General features: G+C 46.8%; 1 protein-coding gene and 1 pseudogene across 1 annotated transcript; one reads left to right on the plus strand and one right to left on the minus strand.

The window, feature by feature from the left end:
• Nucleotides 1-726: 726 nt before the first annotated feature.
• On the plus strand, nucleotides 727-3,090 carry LOC136495301 (ETHYLENE INSENSITIVE 3-like 5 protein; annotated as a pseudogene).
• Nucleotides 3,091-4,716: 1,626 nt separating this feature from the next.
• On the minus strand, nucleotides 4,717-8,889 carry LOC136497016 (short-chain dehydrogenase PC-15-like). The gene is made up of 3 exons (XM_066492799.1): nucleotides 8,455-8,889; nucleotides 5,971-6,130; nucleotides 4,717-5,265 (listed from the first exon to the last, which is right to left on the minus strand). Exons 1-3 carry the CDS (start codon nucleotides 8,816-8,818, stop codon nucleotides 4,929-4,931), a joined length of 861 nt encoding a protein of 286 aa, XP_066348896.1. The 5' UTR covers nucleotides 8,819-8,889; the 3' UTR covers nucleotides 4,717-4,928.
• Between the last annotated feature and the right edge of the window lie 7,407 nt (nucleotides 8,890-16,296).

Below are 16,296 nucleotides of genomic sequence, written 5' to 3' on the forward strand. Positions count from 1 at the left end.
GTTGGGTTTCTATACATGACACTCATCAACACATGGGAGTTTTTAAGAAAAATTTTGTAGTTGGTATTTTTGGTGTATGGATTTTTAGTTGTTACATACACCATATAAAAAATGCTCCAGTCTTTCAGTTTTTGTGCATGACGTATCTACATTAAACTCATAATATTATTTCCATACATAGATTAAACATGTTTTTTATCCGCGCTTTAACCAGGTAATTTGTCGGCGCGTGAGGACGCGCGTAATGGACTATGATATATTATCGTGATAGTCGTTGGATGTTTGCCACACTGCGCCGACTGTAAGGAAGCTTCTGGTGCTCATGGGTTCCTTGGTCACTGTAGCTCCTCCTTGGGTTTCTTCGTCAGGTTTATGGCCATCCACGTCGTACAGTCCACACATCTCGGCGCCAGGCTGCTAGCATCAGTCAAAAGTGATTGGTGATTTGCAGCAAGGGTAAAGTGATGCGAGTGAGAGCTACTACTCCGTACTAGCCTTGCGCCCTTGCACGTGCACGCTAGTAATTTGCAGTGCGTACCTAAACGCGATGCACGGCAGCCCTTCCGGTTCCGAGGCGCTGCCACGGCTAGCGTTCTTCTACAGCCTTCTCAGCGCCACGGAGAGATTCCGCGGGACCTTTTTAGGCGAGCTCGAGCGTTCCCAGTGCCCCACCACCTTTCTCAGTCATATATCATCATCAGTCACGTACACGGTAGCCACATTATCATGGAGAACTACTGCGAAAGCATCGACTACTATCAGAAGCCTTGTCATGCACCCAAGCCAACGACCCATGGACGAACCCAACAAGGACGACGGCAAGGGCAAGGGAAAGGCCGTGGCCGTTGCCGTTGCCGACCACCATGCCGGCGCCGCTGACCAGGAACAACCGGAAGGCCAGGAGGAGTTCTTCAGCGACTCCGAGTCGGGCTCCGAGTCCATCGAGATCGCCGACCTCAAGAAGCGCATGTGGAAGGACCAGCTGCTTCTCATGATTCATGAATCTCGAGGGCCGCTCGGCCGGCCGCGACCGCGCCGGCCACGAAGGCGAGGCCCAGCTCCAGCTCCAGCCCGGCACTAACGACCACGCGGCCTCTGCTGCTGCCCTAGTCCAGGAGGCCAACAAGGATCAGCAGGAGTCGCCCGAGAGCCGGTACCGCCGCAAGGCGATGCTCCGGGCGCAGGACGGCGTCATCCGCCACATGCTCAAGATGATGGAGGCGTGCAACGCGCGCGGGTTCGTGAACGGCGTCGTGGACGAGTCCGGCGTGCCCGTGTCCGGCTCCTCCGACAGCCGCCGCGGCTGGTGGAAGGACGAGGTGGGCTTCGACCGGGTGGCGGCGGCCTGGAGGCGGAGGGCCCCGGGAACCCGATGGCGGCGTCGTTCCTGCACGGCCTGCACGACATTCAGGACAGCACGCTTGGGGTCCCTGCTGTCGGCGCTCATCCAGCACTGCGAGCCCCCGCAGCGGAGCTTCCCGCTGGACCGCGGCCTGGCGTCGCCGTGGTGGCCGACGGGGCGGGAGGCCTGGTGGGGCATGCAGGGCGAGGCGCAGGCGCACCAGGGCCCGCCGCCGTACCGGAAGCCGCACGACCTGAAGAAGGCCTGGAAGATCTCGCTGCTGAGCGCGGTGATCAAGCACCTGGCCCCGCGCTTCGACCAGATGCGCAAGCTCGTGTGGCAGTCCAAGCGGCTGCATGTAACGACCCACGCCTGGCACACGGCACAGACTACTCTACCCCGAGGAGTAGGCCTCATCTACGTAGCAACCTATATTTTCATCCTCACTTCACGTAAAACAGTTAACCGGAGATTAACACACGTCTTTGGCCTGGCTATCTAAGCCGGTTTAGCGAACTCAAAACTCACAGCACGGTACTAAACTTTGTAGCTACAGTAACTAGGTGCTGCAGTAATCAGAATTCGGTCTGGGCCTCACTTCCCATAGGCTGGGTCTCACATCCACCCACCCTTAAAGGATTCGACATCCTCGTTGAACTATCGAACCAGCTTACCCATACGGGACAAATACTCAGAATCGATTCTTTTGGCCCACGTCCATATTCCCAACTCCCCGATCCAAGTGCCATGCTTTTTGCAGAGCCATGCGCAACCTGTCCGAGCTCCCGAGCTATATGTCCGTGAAACCGCAAGAGTTGGCTCTAAATATCATTTGTAACGACCCAGGCCCGGCACACGGCGCAGGCCCACTCTACCAAGGGGTGGGCCCCACCTACATAGCAACCCGTTTACGCTTTTGTTCTCGCTTCGTCCAAAACGGTTAATCAAAGGTTATTACGTGTCCTTAGCATGACTATTTAAGCTGGTTCGACGAACAACTCACTGTACTAAACTTCACACAGTGTTTTCTGCAGCTACAGTGTCTCGGTCCTACGGTCCCAGAATTCGGTCCGGCCCAACTTGGGCAATGGGCTGGATCTCGCACTGCAGAACAAGATGAGCGCCAGGGACGCCGACACCTGGTCCAAGGTCATCACCCCGGAGGACGCGCTCGACCGTCACGCGCAGCGCGCGCTGCAGATCACGCCGCTCGACGAGGAAGACGATGACGGTGGCCCCGACGCCGACGACGCTGGTGGCGATTCTCCAGTAGCCGCGGCAGCGCACGTCGAGAAGCGCAAGCGCAAGGTCGGCGGCGAGGGGGGCACGGGCGGTAGTAGCGGTAGCGGCGTCGACGTCGGCAAGGAGTTGCTGGCGCTGCCGGACATAGATTGCGTGCCCGATGCTGACCGCAGCTCGATCGACGAGCTCATGAAGCTCTATTACCGCTGCCTGCAGGGACCGACGACGACGACAGCGAGCACGAGGCGAAGCACGCGGTGGCGGCAGTCCCGGACGGAGGGCAGCATAGCGACGTCGCCGCCGTCGGTGTGATCACGCAGGCAGCTGCGCCGGTGGCGTACGGCAGCATGCTCCAAGGAGGTTTACAGCGCGGCGGGACCGCGCCCGACGGGTCGGCGGCGGTGCATGACGACGACATGCTCCACAGTCTTCTTGGAATCGCTGACGTCGTGGACATGAGTGACTTCCCAAACAGCCCGATTTGGCAGTGGGGGGTTTACGACTGACTAGAGTGGTGAGTTGATTAGCAACTACTCCGATCCGGCGATTAGATTCAAATACGAACCATAAGCAAGCTACTAAGTCCGGTTTGTTTGTAGTTAGCTGTATTTTCAAGGTGTGGTCGTGTGGAAGAACTTCTGATCTGGAGCGTATGAATCATATGCAGGGGTCGTTTGGCAGCGTTGCTTGGAGTAGCTAACAATAGTAAAATCCTCTATAAATTCTGGTGGAGAGCAGATAAAAATCACTTCTTTAAAAGACCTGTTTTTTAATGATCACTTTTTCCATCCTCTTACCAGAATCACAATAGACTTAAATTCCTATATGCTCATCATCCGAAACTAAAATCACTCTAGAATTAAAAAGTTAGAACAAAAGAATCACAGAATCAAGCTCTACTAAATAGGTCCGTACACCGCCACTGCACGGTGAATAAGTTAGGAGGCTAGTAATAACGTACATATTGGTTGGGTCTTGGCCTCTTGGGTGAAGACTGAAGACTCATGAAGGCAAAGGGAAAGCGAGTGATGTCGCATGCAACATGCGTATCGCTGCCATGCATGTATAAAATCAAATTTTAGTCGGTTCATCAACAGGATAAACATTCCACCATACGGAGTATTGTATTATTTAGTTTGCTCGTTCCAAAGTGTCAGATAAACCTAGGATCTTGTCAGGTACCAGAAGAAGCGCCAGTTCGGTACACCCTGACACATTTTTCTTGATTTCAGTGCGATCAAATAAACAATATAAATAATCTCGCTCGTGATCGACTATACTCCTGCTGGTCATTTAAGGATGACGCTTCATACCAAACTTTTCGAGTATACATGCAACTACTCCCTGGTAGTAGTAGTAGTAGGGATGAATTCCGTATTCTTTGTCATATCTTTTCCCCGGATCTCAAAACTGAATATGGATCATGCCAGATACGTCGGATATTGATATATATCTCATATACATATCAGAAATCCAATTTTGAGTATTCGAATTAGAATAAGGATATTAAATCTTCAGATTTAGATAGACCATTTATATAGTTTTTGATCCTTTAGGGACGAACAAATATCGGTAAATATCCGTTCTGTTTTCATCCCTACCTCACTGGTTCATAGTACCCCTCCATCTGCTTAAGGGTAGGCCAAATGTAGGAATGCCAAACAGTTTTATTTAAAGTAATTCTACACCGATTCTATGAAGTGATTCCCTAAAATGAGTTAGGGGCTATGAATATAAAAAAAAACTAGCTTCTTCTAATTCACTCCACATATAGAGCCAATGTATGTAGACTTTATCATACAGAATTATAGGAGAAATATTTTCAGTCGGAGAATCATTTCTCAACAGGTCAATTTCCACAGAAAATTTAGAGCAGAAGGTGGATGCGAGCGCCATATAATTACTGGTGTCAAGCTTCTCCTGTAGCAGGGTGGCGGTTAGTGGTCTGTTAACCGGTGATGACAGAGTTTCGTGATTCCTTTGAGAGAAAACAGCCTCATCAGTCATCAGCCCTTCTTGGGCTCTTGGCCCATGGATATTTCTAACTTGCAAAGAAGCTGTATGGCAACAGGTACATAGCATAGTTCTATGGCAATAATAATATCAACAAAGCCCCTAGTTATGCACATGCAGTATCGTTGGTTCACAACTGTCACAACCATGATATGATACAGCAACATGAGAGCTTTTTCACTTGAAAAAAAAAGAACTGTCCGTATAACGTGTATGATTTTTTGTGGTTACCAATATAGGAGTACGTAGTAACAGCCTGTAAGTACAATGAACAGAACTGGACCTGACCAGCTCTCTCTTTGGTCCATACAACCATGTGTTCTTCGAGGGACTAACATTTCATGACAAGCCTATAGAAGTAATCTCTAAACCATAGTGGTGCATAATACAAAATGGACAGAATAGCTGAGAACTGGCCGTAAGCGAACCAAGCTGGAGGATTCTTCTTTAGAACCGATGCAACCACCTTCTTTGCAAGCTCTTCTGCTGGAGTAGACCCGGGGCCCTGGGAAATGTCGGTCCTGGCTCGGAGCCCTTCCTCGTATTTCTTGTAGTACTTCCACTCATGCATCTGATCATACTTGGCTGCAGAGGAATTCCCAAGATTTGACTTTGTCCCTCCAGGGGCGACAGTCATGACATTTATGCCGAAGCTTTTTAGTTCAACCCTACAGTGAAGTGAGCATGTATCAAGTGAGGATGGCAAATATGAAAGAAATAAATAAAGAAAAGGGCGTACCCAGTGCAGAGAGCTCCCGCTCTGTGCGGGGTCTGGGGAAGGGTGTTAGTGGCAAGCCTTACCCTCGCCTGTGCAATGCGAGGAGACCGCGACTCGAACCCGGGACCTTCCGGTCTTAAGGTAACAAATTGAAAAGACTTAACAGCACAAGAACGGGACATGTTGTAGTAAAAAACAAAATTTGGATACCGACATATGTTGCATGTGTTGTTGACTTGTTGAGTATGTTGCCTCATGATCAAATTATCTGATGTGATACTTGAGAACAGTTATAAAGCAATTGCATGAAGAAGTAAACATTAAAGAATATGCGATGCTACTAGCTGTTCTGTATTTCACAACAGTTAAATCCAAAGTTTTTTCATTTAAAGCAGGGTGTTTAGAAACAACATCCTAATTCTTCAAAAACAGGGTATCTAGAAGTAATAATATCCTAATTCATTTAAAACAGGATATTTAGAAGCGATGTCCTAATTCTTAAGCCTATAACCTATATAAAACTTACCTATTGCCCCTAAAGCTAGCTACACATTCACACTTGGAAACTTTTCTGATGTCTTCCAAACCAAGTTATAGAATTTAAGCAAGTACCAAAATGTCGACATAAGAATGGGTAATAGTTCAATTCACAAACCTTAGTGAGTCACTCAATGCATGAAGAGCAGCTTTGGATGCTGAATACACACCAGCCCATGGTCCAGGTGCCAAAGCGGTAATACTTCCAACATTCACAATTGTACCTTTCCTTCTCTCCGTCATGTGAGGAATAACAGCTTGAATCAACCTCATTGCACCTATATATATAGTGAAAAGGGGTTAAGTTATCTTGACATCAAGCCAATACTGTAACAGAACTTGTGAGAGTCAGACAATTCCCTTTTCAATACTAACACAAATGCATACAATGCTTCCGCTCCCAAGCCCTCTCTGCAACAAACTGAAACCCCCCTTCCACACATCAATTCCCCGTAATCCATAAAACCAGAATCGTACAGAAATCCAGGCCAATAGAAGTCAGCATCCCCCGTCGCAACACAAAGATCCTAATCCAAAGTGAAACTGGAGCCAGAGTCATAGCAGTCTCCAACAGTGCATACAACCTTGCAGTCTGCATACAAGCTCTTCTCTAGAGTCTACATAGTCTGAAGGTTAGTATACCGATTCTTGCTAATGATGGATACAAGGAACCGCCTGATCTGGTTCAGGAAAGATTTTCAGAATCTAGCTCCATTGTTGGAATTAGTGAAGGTCATGAAGAGAAAGCGAATTTCATGTCTCAGATGCCTCTTGAGAAGGTGGTGGTACAGGCATTTACAGGTAATAATCTAAAGTTAAAGAGGGAGTTACAGGGTTCTCAGGTAATAATCTATATGAGGGGTCAGGAAAGAGTGAAAGTTACAGAGAAATCTATATTCGCTGGGAAGTGTTGTCTATCCTCCTGGTTCTGACAGAGCTTGTGCATGGGGAGAAACCTATTACTAAACTATTTGTGGAATGGAAAGTGTACAGGTATGTAGATATACTATGGATGTGGAACAGTGGATGAACTGAAAAACTTGCTGTTTACCGGGGAGACATTTTGGAGCCAAGTCTCCGAAAGATTGAGCAGCAGAATACTATGATGGCGAGGGACAATCTAAGCTTTTCTGGAAAGCATGGTATGTTGGAATTCAACATTGATGAGAAGGGATTGTCAATTCAAGAGTATCTGTGAATGTGTCTAAGCGTAGCAGGAACTCGGTGCCCCCTAGACAGTTCAAGAGCTTGTCGCTCGGAACTGCTGAAACTGCCGAGGGGTAGGGCCGTAGGGCTCCCTCGGACAGTTCAAGAGCTTGTCACTCTGTGCGAAGCACAAAAAAACTGAGTTAGGTGTTCTTATAAGAAACACGCACGAAAGGTGACCGAGTAGCAAATTTGAGGTGGAGATTGGGTATTAAACATTGTATTACTGTTGAAAGTGTTGGTATAGGTTGTGGCCAGGCCCTGTTTTGGCATGAATCTGTCTGTCTCTGGAGGTGTTTCTGATTGAAAAACACATACGTTTTATTGCCGTACATGTCCGTGAGAATTCTACATCCCCTTGGTTCAGAATCACCTTTGTATATGGAGAGCCCAGGACGGAGGCACAACACGTGGATTTAGTACAGCCCCTCAGGAATGCATCTTTGGTCCCTTGGCTTTTGATCAGTGATTTCAATGAAGTTATGTGGGGCTATGAGCATTTCCTGTTTTGTGACCGTCCAGAGAGTCGGATGGCGGCCTTTCGCCCTTACTGATTTGGGGTTTGTGGGAGTGGGACTCCTTACATAAGACAACAGTCGAGATTGGTACGCAAATGTAAAGATGGGGTTGGATAGAGCAATGACTGACACAGGTTGGAGGGACATGTTTGGGGATGTTACTCTTCACCATATGGTCTCCTCGTGATCAGATCATTGTCCTCTTTCTGTTCGAAACCAGGAAAGAGAGTTGGAAAAGCATAAACCATGAATTTTCAGATATGAGATTATGTGGGAGCGCCTAGAGTAGCTATTGAGATAAAGAATGCGTGAGACAATTTTCATTACTCCATTTACCTTCCTATCAAGCATCTTCATATCAAACCTGCACTTGTTACTGTGATCATGCATTTTTAGCACAAGGTATTGCCAATGATGACTGAAGGGTCCCTTCTCACAGTCATAGGAATCTGACTACATTACACGTTGCTGTATATGATTTACCATTGAATCATGCACAACTAAACACACTCAAGGATAACTTTCTAAACCAACTATCTTGCTATTTGCTAACAAGCACCCAATTAATATAGCACTCTGCCCAGTTCCCCGAGTTAGGAAATAAAATTCACTATTTGCAGAAATTCAAATCATTCATACAAGCAACGTCCGCGAAGCTAATTCCTAATTCTCTACCTTTTCTCTCTATCAAACCACAATGCCCTTAGGTAGATCTAATAAAAAAAAAAACCTTTCAACTCCTTCACTAACCTCTAATTGCCTAATTCAGATTCCAGGATCCAGAATCTTGTCTTTATTGGAGAACATCACAATCAGTCAATCACGGCATACCAGCAAACAATGAAGAGACAGCAAGCAGCAACATTATTTAATCCTACCATAGACATTGGTGTCGAAAACCTGGTGGAAGGACTCCATGGGCACCTCGGCGAGTGGCGCGACGAGGTGGATCCCGGCGTTGTTGACGAGCACGTCGACGCGGCCGTGCTCCCGCAGCGCGTCCGCCACGGCGGCGCGCGCGCTCTCGTCGGACCGCACGTCGAGCTCCAGCAGCAGGAACCGCGGGTCGCCGTCGAGGTCGCGCATGGAACCGCGTGACCGCGCCGTGGCCACAACGGCGCACCCGGCCGCCGCGAAGGCGCGCGCCATCGCGTGGCCGATGCCGCCCTCCGAGCACCCAGTCACAAGCACCACTGGCTGATTCCGATCACGGTCCTCGCGGCGGGACGCTGCCACTGCCATCGCTGCGAGGTTGGGAATTGGGATTCTTGGTCCGGGGGGCGGACGGGATCCGGTGTCTGTGTCTCGCTGTATCTGCCTCTCTGGGGACTGGGGTCAGTGCAGGACGGCCCGTGTAATAACCGCCGTTCGCCGAGCTGCCGTAGCCGCACCAGACGCCAAATTACCGTGGATTTATCAGCCGGCTTACAAAACTAATAATAGTATTTTTCTCTTACAACAAATCAGCCAACAGTATTTTCAATCATAACTTATCAACCAAGCAAACAAGGCAATTGCTTGATTAGCAGTGTTACAGTGGAGTCCTCGTTGGATTATTACTCGTTGACGATGATACGGAACGAATTGGAAACGGTGGAAGAGCCGACAGAGGCCACGTTAATTCTCAAGCTCTATAAATTACAACAACAACGTAATCTTTCAGTCCCAAATAAATTGGTGTAGGCTACTAGAAAAAATAAAATTAAAGTGACCTATACACGTGAATAAATTACCCAACATTGCAATTACGCAAAAAAAACCTAAAAGACCCTCCATTGCTGTTTGGATCCTAGAGCTAAGCTAAGTTAGAGCATGACTTTTTGGAATTGTAATGTGCTGGTTAAATCCAGTGAAGCCCTGTTAGACCAATCTAACTTTTTTTCTAAGTGAAAATAATGTGAAAGGCTCATTCAAGTATGAATAAGAAATCAAACTGCACACGATATGTGTAAAACCGCATACGCGCAGCACAGGTTACACAATTACAAAAACAAAAACGAATATGTATGCCTCTAGCCCTCTATGTGTGTATATCCCTTCAAGCTCTTTCCCAACAGCTTGTGCGTCCCTTACTCGGTGCTTTCTTATCACTTTCATGCGATGTTCCATTTTAGCCACGCCACGACACAAAAACAAAACAAAGAGTGCACGGATCTGAATCCTATATTTGTTGACACACAATTCTACTATCCTAGCGAGCTGATCATAGATCAGTTGATTGAGTTCCTCGTAGTGGAACCTGTCCACCCGAGTTCAAATCCTCACTTGTATGAGAGAGCCTCCAGAGGCATTGTTAGCTTTCGATAAAAGTTAAGCACATTCATGTTTTCACCTATTAATGAAACGGCACACAACACTCTCCTGTGCGTTCAAGAAAAAAAAACGTTTTCACATCTGACGGTTGTTTCCCGTTCAAAAAATGATCGAGCGTTTGACATTCTTTACTGCATAACCTTCAAGCACGTTCTTTCCTTTCTCATATGCAAATCTTTCGGGCACGTTCTTTGTACCACAAGCACCTCCCTTGCTGACCAAATCGCGGAACTCACGCTGCAGGCTGTACAGCATTAAAACTACACGGCGCCAACTCGAGAGGGAGCTGTTGCTAGACATCCAGAGAATCGAGGACATGCATGCCATCATACAGGTTTCTCACCTGCTAGCAATCGAACTTGGTCATACCAAACATTGCCACAAGATAGTGCAGTTGCGACGTTGGAACCACGTACACCGAGCGAGCTGAGTATGGTGGGGCGGTCTAGGTTCATGGAACTACCAATCACACACTTTTCCACTGGCTAGCTTCACCCTCAAATGGATTCGTGTTTTCACGACGTGTGAGGCTGGGGAGTGGAAAAACGAATTTCGTCTGTCCTAAAATAAATACACGTCTGACTCCACGAGGAGTTATTTATTTGAAGTTTGAGCAAATTTATATAAAAATACACTAATATTTATGATGTATATTAACTAATAAGGGCGTCCTCAACAGCTAGCTATTCTGACGTAGATAGAGAAAAAATAGGAGAGAGAGTAGTCGCTAACGACGAACAAATAGCTGATCTATTTCACGTAGTCAAGAATCTGAAAGAGAAATATGTGGGTCTAATAGTATATAGAAAAATAAAAATATATAAAGTAGTCTTTGTTTTTATCTTTCACCTCCACATAAGGGCTCCGTTCGCTTCGCTGAAAAAATAAGTCAAAACACTGTTTCGGCTGATTTGTTGTGAGAAAAAAATATTGTTCTGACTAAAAAAAACTGAAAAGTACGGATTATAAGATAAAAGAACCGGATCAAGCTAGCTATGTAAGTAGCATCATTGCGAACGCCCTATGTACTCCCTCCGTTCCCTTTTACCAAGCGTGAGAGGAGAGTTTCCAGAAACAAGACGCTCCCAAAATACGAGCTTCTTATTTACTCTCTCTCTTATTAACAACGGTGGCCATTTTCTCTCCATTAAATTATAGCAGCGCGAGTGTATAAAATGGCTATGCATGCAAGCATGCATGCATGCGACGCTTCGTGTTTTGAGAAGGCGCGGTAATGACTATTCCCTTCGATGCTTCAGCCCGCGCCTGGTATTGTGGCCAAACCAGAAAACGCTTGCACGTCTGGTAAGGGCGTCCCAACAAAGCTTCAAATAGCTAGCAGGTATTATTTTCTAAGCCCCCTGGATAAGAGAGGGTGAAAAAGCATTTCGCTTTCGCTAGCCATAGTTGAAGCAGCAGGCTTGCATGTGCTCCGAGAAATCAGCTGCCTCTAACATGCGGCTCCACATTCTGTGCAACGCTCATCCTCCTCTTTTCCCTCCCTTTTTACTCGCTCGGCCACCGTCGGCCTGTTCGTTTTCCTTAGGAGCGGTACTTTTTAAATCAATGAATAATTTTTTATAACAAATTAATAAACAGTATTTTCAGTCATGGTTTATCAATAAAAAAAAAGACACATGTCCGCTAACGATTCTACACCACCGCTGGGGACGCCCTAAATTGAAATGGTTGGAGTATTAGATTGAGAATGAAGTATGTTTTTATAGTAAACTTATTTAAAAATACAACTGTTAATAACTATTTCTTATATTTTTATTTAAATTGACGTAGCCTTTGACCGCGGCGGCGACTTGTCTTCTTTGGCTTCTTCCGTCGTGACAACATCTCGTGGCTCACTCTCTAATCCTTGCGCCGTCGAGTAGAGCATGAAGCTGGAGCCAGTGCCTACTGCTTACTCCCTCCGTGGCTCCAATCACGCAAGAACGTAGTTCTCGTTTTTCAACGAGCCAAATATTCTTAGCTTTAATTAAATTTATATAAAAAAATATAAATATTTACGATATAAAATAAGTATTATTATATTAATTATAAAATATTTTTTTATAATAAATGTATTGGAGACATAAATGCTAAGAAGAACGCGACCTGGCGATGTGCGACATCATGACAGGTCACGTGGCGAGAGACCGAACAAATCTCGCTGCGGACATTCAGAGTGCGTTGATTCTCTTTTTTTTTACCTCTCGTGTACGGCTGTAGTATCTATTTATATACAAACACACATCTAAATTACACACGCACAGCCCACATAATCCACACATGCACAACTAGATCTACAACTACACACAGATTAGAAAACATCGTCCTTCTTAAGATCATCAGGACCATCCATGGCTCCGTAGACGACGGACGCGTCGTAATTCCTCTGTGGCTCCACGTGAGAGAGGCTTCAGATTATTTTGGGAGTAAATGCCGGTAAGAGACATAAGTCGATTCCTAGAATCGAACTCACACCGACAGCAAGCACACCTGGCTGTGCTAGCCACCCGAGCCAAGCTCGGTTCTCTCCGGCACTTAGAGATCTACATATGTGAAGATACATGAGTGAAATAATACAGGAGGGTATACAAAGCCAACGTGCACCCTTCCGGACATGTCTGGACGCCCATGCCTGCACTTCGCCCCAACGCCAGCCCGACGAGGCATCTGCGCCCAACTCCCATGCAGCGTCTGTGCCCCCGGCCAACCCCACGTGGTGTCCGCGCCCCCTCTAGCAGCAGCAACAGGCGGGTGACATTGCAACATGAGCAAACACCTAATCTACTTTTGAAAATCCAGATGCAACAGTTGCAACATACGTCTAAAGACAGATGAAACATGCTTCTGAAACACTTGAAAAAACACCGAAAAAATGCTTGAAAACCATTGCAAACATACGCAACATCCAGAGATAAAACACTTACAACATATGTGTGAAGCATATGCAACATCCAGATAAACACACTTGCAACATACGGCTGAAAACACAGATGTAACATTGCGAACATACATTTGCAACATACGTGTATAACCATTGCAACATATGCACTATCCCCGATCTACTTTTGCAACATTCGTATGAAACACTTGCAACATACCTCTAAAACACCTGAAATATACACTTGCAACATGTGCTTTCAGCGCAACATCTCCTTACTGCTTGGCAGAATGGAGGCTCGTCGACGTGCTAGAGGCAGCGGCCCAGCGACGCCTGTAGGCGTCGGGCAAGCAGCGGCGGCTCTGCAATGTGGCGGAGAGGCAGCGGGTGCGCGACCGGGAGAGGGCAGCCGCATGCCACGCCGTCCTGCAGCAACGTCTTGATGGCGCGGAGCTCGCCGCTCCGGTGGAGAAGGCCGTAGCTAGTCGCTCTAGTGGAGAAGGTAGGCAGGAGGCGCGGTGGGGAGAGGCGCGATGGGAGAGGAAGGCGAGCGGGAGCGCGCTGTGAGAGGGAGGTGCGGTGGAGAGAAGGCGGGCAGGAGGCACGCTGGAGATGCGGGAGGGATGTGCGGCGGAGCACGCGTGGCCGCAGGCTCGCGGCGCTGCGTTGAGTTTTTCTTTTTGTTTTTAAGAAAACTAGGATGGATGGAGATGAGTGGATAAGAAGCATTACCGATTATTTTGCCTAAAATATAACCCGAAGTTATGGCATTGACGAAGCAACAAAGTAAGATGTATAATTTAGATTGTTGGTGATAGAGCAGTTACTTTTTGTAACAATAAATATTACTAATGATAAAGAAAGTAAAACTGTAAGATGTAGTGAATGCTAAATTGTACTCCGTATTAGACTAGTCATGCAATTGCGCGAGTTTTACTCTGCTGGCTATGTACTCCGAAAACAATAAAATTCTTCTTGGCAAATTAGAACATCGGACTTCGCTTCCAGACTTGGGCTGAAAGAGGCCCGTCCGTAACCGGGACAGGCCCATGTAGTTAAAGAGGTTGTCGTGGCATATTCGGGCATTCGGCAAGCCGACACTGAACGTCGGGCCCAACAAGATCGAGCAAAATCCAACGTTTGCATGAGCGACTGCATACCTGGTGCTGCAAAAGCCAACGCAAAAATCAACGCGATGGGGGTTCCTCAGAATTCGGCAGAAACGATCGAGTAGATTACCGTAGATGACCATTAATTAGGCACTCATAATTATTTACCGTCGACTGTCGTAAGCGCTGTATGAAGCGGCCGACAGCCAACTGGGCTCGATTTTCTGACGGATGACTTTGTTAATACTGCACTAGTCTCCTATATAAGCGTAGTTTAAGTACTGCTGCATGTCCTCGTCCAGAAGATCACAAGCGCAGAGGACAAATGTTGCCGCGTGGGAGCCTTTGGGAGCGTTGGGCCGGGGAAGAAGTCAGTTTGTTCGGCTTCTTTTTTCCAGCGAGAGCAGTGTTTTTCTCTCGTATGAACAATGTTTTTCAGTATGAACAGTGTTTTCTGGTATGAACAGTAAAAATTATCTCATCCGAACCACGGCTAGTCAACAGTACTTAGAGTTTAGGGTTTTGGGTTTTGGGTTTTGGGTTTTAGGTTTAGGGTGTCTCAAGCTGTCAGTGTCAGACACTCTGCATATTCATGTTCCGGTTGGAACTTGTGAGACACTGCATGCGTTGTCAGCTAAAGCTTAACTTTGGAAGCCTAGCGTGGAAAGAGGAAGACTACGGGGCTGTTTGGTTCTGGGAGTAACTCCTAAAATTTCTATCACATCGAATATTTGATATATGCATGGAATATTTAATGTTCCTTATTAGTAACCATGTGCTAATGACATGAATTTTAGGAGCGACTAAAGAATCAAACACCCCCTGTATCAGTAACAAACATTGGACTATGCAGAACCAAATAAAGATGGAGAAAAGGAACTGCTCCGTTTCTTTTCCCTATTTTCGTCCATCTCTATCAAACAAACAGGTACATATGCATGGTTTGCCCTGCAAGCTTCTTATTCAAGGTGGAGGAAAGGGACATTAAAGTAACAAAAAGGCCTATCTTAGCCGAAAGTCTGAACTGAAACCACTTGACTTCAATGGCCTGTTCGCTGGGTCGTATTTGACTTATAAGCCATAGCTTATCAGTCAATGAACAATATTTTTCTCTCATATTAAATCAGTCAACAGTACTTTTAGTCATGGCTTATAAGCCAAACCAACCCAAACGAACAGGGCGAAGATAGACAGGAGTAAAATTCTGAAATTCCATGCATGCCTGCAGGCTGCAGCCACGCAGATGCCAAACGGGTGCATCAGTAGCTGCTGCCGCCACTCCGCCAGCGGTGCTCGCTTCTGCCCTCCTTATCTCCTCTTTGCAGGCGTTCTTCCCTACGTAGGCCTCCACGAAATCTCCTGTTATCATGGACGCCATGCCTCCTCTTTCTCACTCTTGCTATCTTCTCTCTATGGGTTCCTCAAGAGCCTGCCTATAGCTATAGAGAGAGTGTATTTTTCCCTTGCCCAGTTGTCCATCTCTCTATGGGTTCCTCAAGAGCCTGCCTATAGTTGCGTTTGTGTTCTACTCCCAGAGAGAGTTATAGTCATACAGCATGTTCGTTTGCTCGTATACGATCGTGGATTATAAGCTGGAATAGTATTTTTCTCTCACACCAAACCCGCCAGCAGTAAATAATCCACGATCGTTTACGACGAAACGAACAGGCTGATAGACTATAGTGACTTAGACACTGTTCATTTATGCTGAAATATTGTGAGAGAAAACACTGTTTTATGGCAGAAAAGTAGATCAAGCGAACAGGGCATTAGAGAGGAGAGGGCCCCAGTTCAGTAGCGCAAACTTGGCATGCAAGGAAGGTAAATTTGCGTGTAGTTGCGGACTTGCGGTGAGCTTGACTTGACGCCTCGCCTTGCTTTGGCTTGTGGCTGCAGGATTGGTGAGATACCATGCCACGTGTGTATCAGTATGCCACTGCCTCCACGGCATGATTTTGATTATTAACGAAACGCTCAGCCACCTACAGGCTACTAGTCAAGAAGGATCGGATAGGGGTAGTCAGCTGTGTGCTCGATGAGTGAACAGCAGACAGTAATTCTACTCTTGGCCCGTACAGCCGATCGAGACCTATCGACGGATTTTTCACACCGATCGATATATATATGCCTGTCTCTGTCTGTCTTGCACGGGAGGAACTTCCTACTCAATTCACTGCGATTACGATACGTCGTGATTCAGTGAGACGACACTGTTGAAACTCCTGCATCATGCACTCACGACGATCGCTCTGGATCTGGACTCGTGGTACTACTCTGGTAGCAGCCTGCAGTACGTCAACCGAGCCCTACCGTCGATGGTGCTTCTCAATCTCTTGATTGGTGGCACTTCTGTGTAGTTGTAGTCTAGAGTCTAGACTAGCTAGTCTAGTCTCTGTAGAAACGTGTCCGCCGCCTGTCCG

Source organism: Miscanthus floridulus, chromosome 12 (assembly GCF_019320115.1).
Source record: "Miscanthus floridulus cultivar M001 chromosome 12, ASM1932011v1, whole genome shotgun sequence".
Classification (NCBI taxonomy): Eukaryota; Viridiplantae; Streptophyta; class Magnoliopsida; order Poales; family Poaceae; genus Miscanthus; species Miscanthus floridulus.

What these genes read in the sequence shown, in the direction of transcription:
- LOC136497016 (XM_066492799.1), bottom strand. Translation starts at nt 8,818, where the DNA reads ATGGCAGTGGCAGCGTCCCGCCGCGAGGACCGTGATCGGAATCAGCCA. An exon ending in TTTCGACACCAATGTCTATG is followed by an intron (nt 6,131 to 8,454) that starts GTAGGATTAAAT and finishes CTATATATATAG; the next exon opens with GTGCAATGAGGTTGATTCAA. An exon ending in GCATTGAGTGACTCACTAAG is followed by an intron (nt 5,266 to 5,970) that starts GTTTGTGAATTG and finishes ACTTCACTGTAG; the next exon opens with GGTTGAACTAAAAAGCTTCG.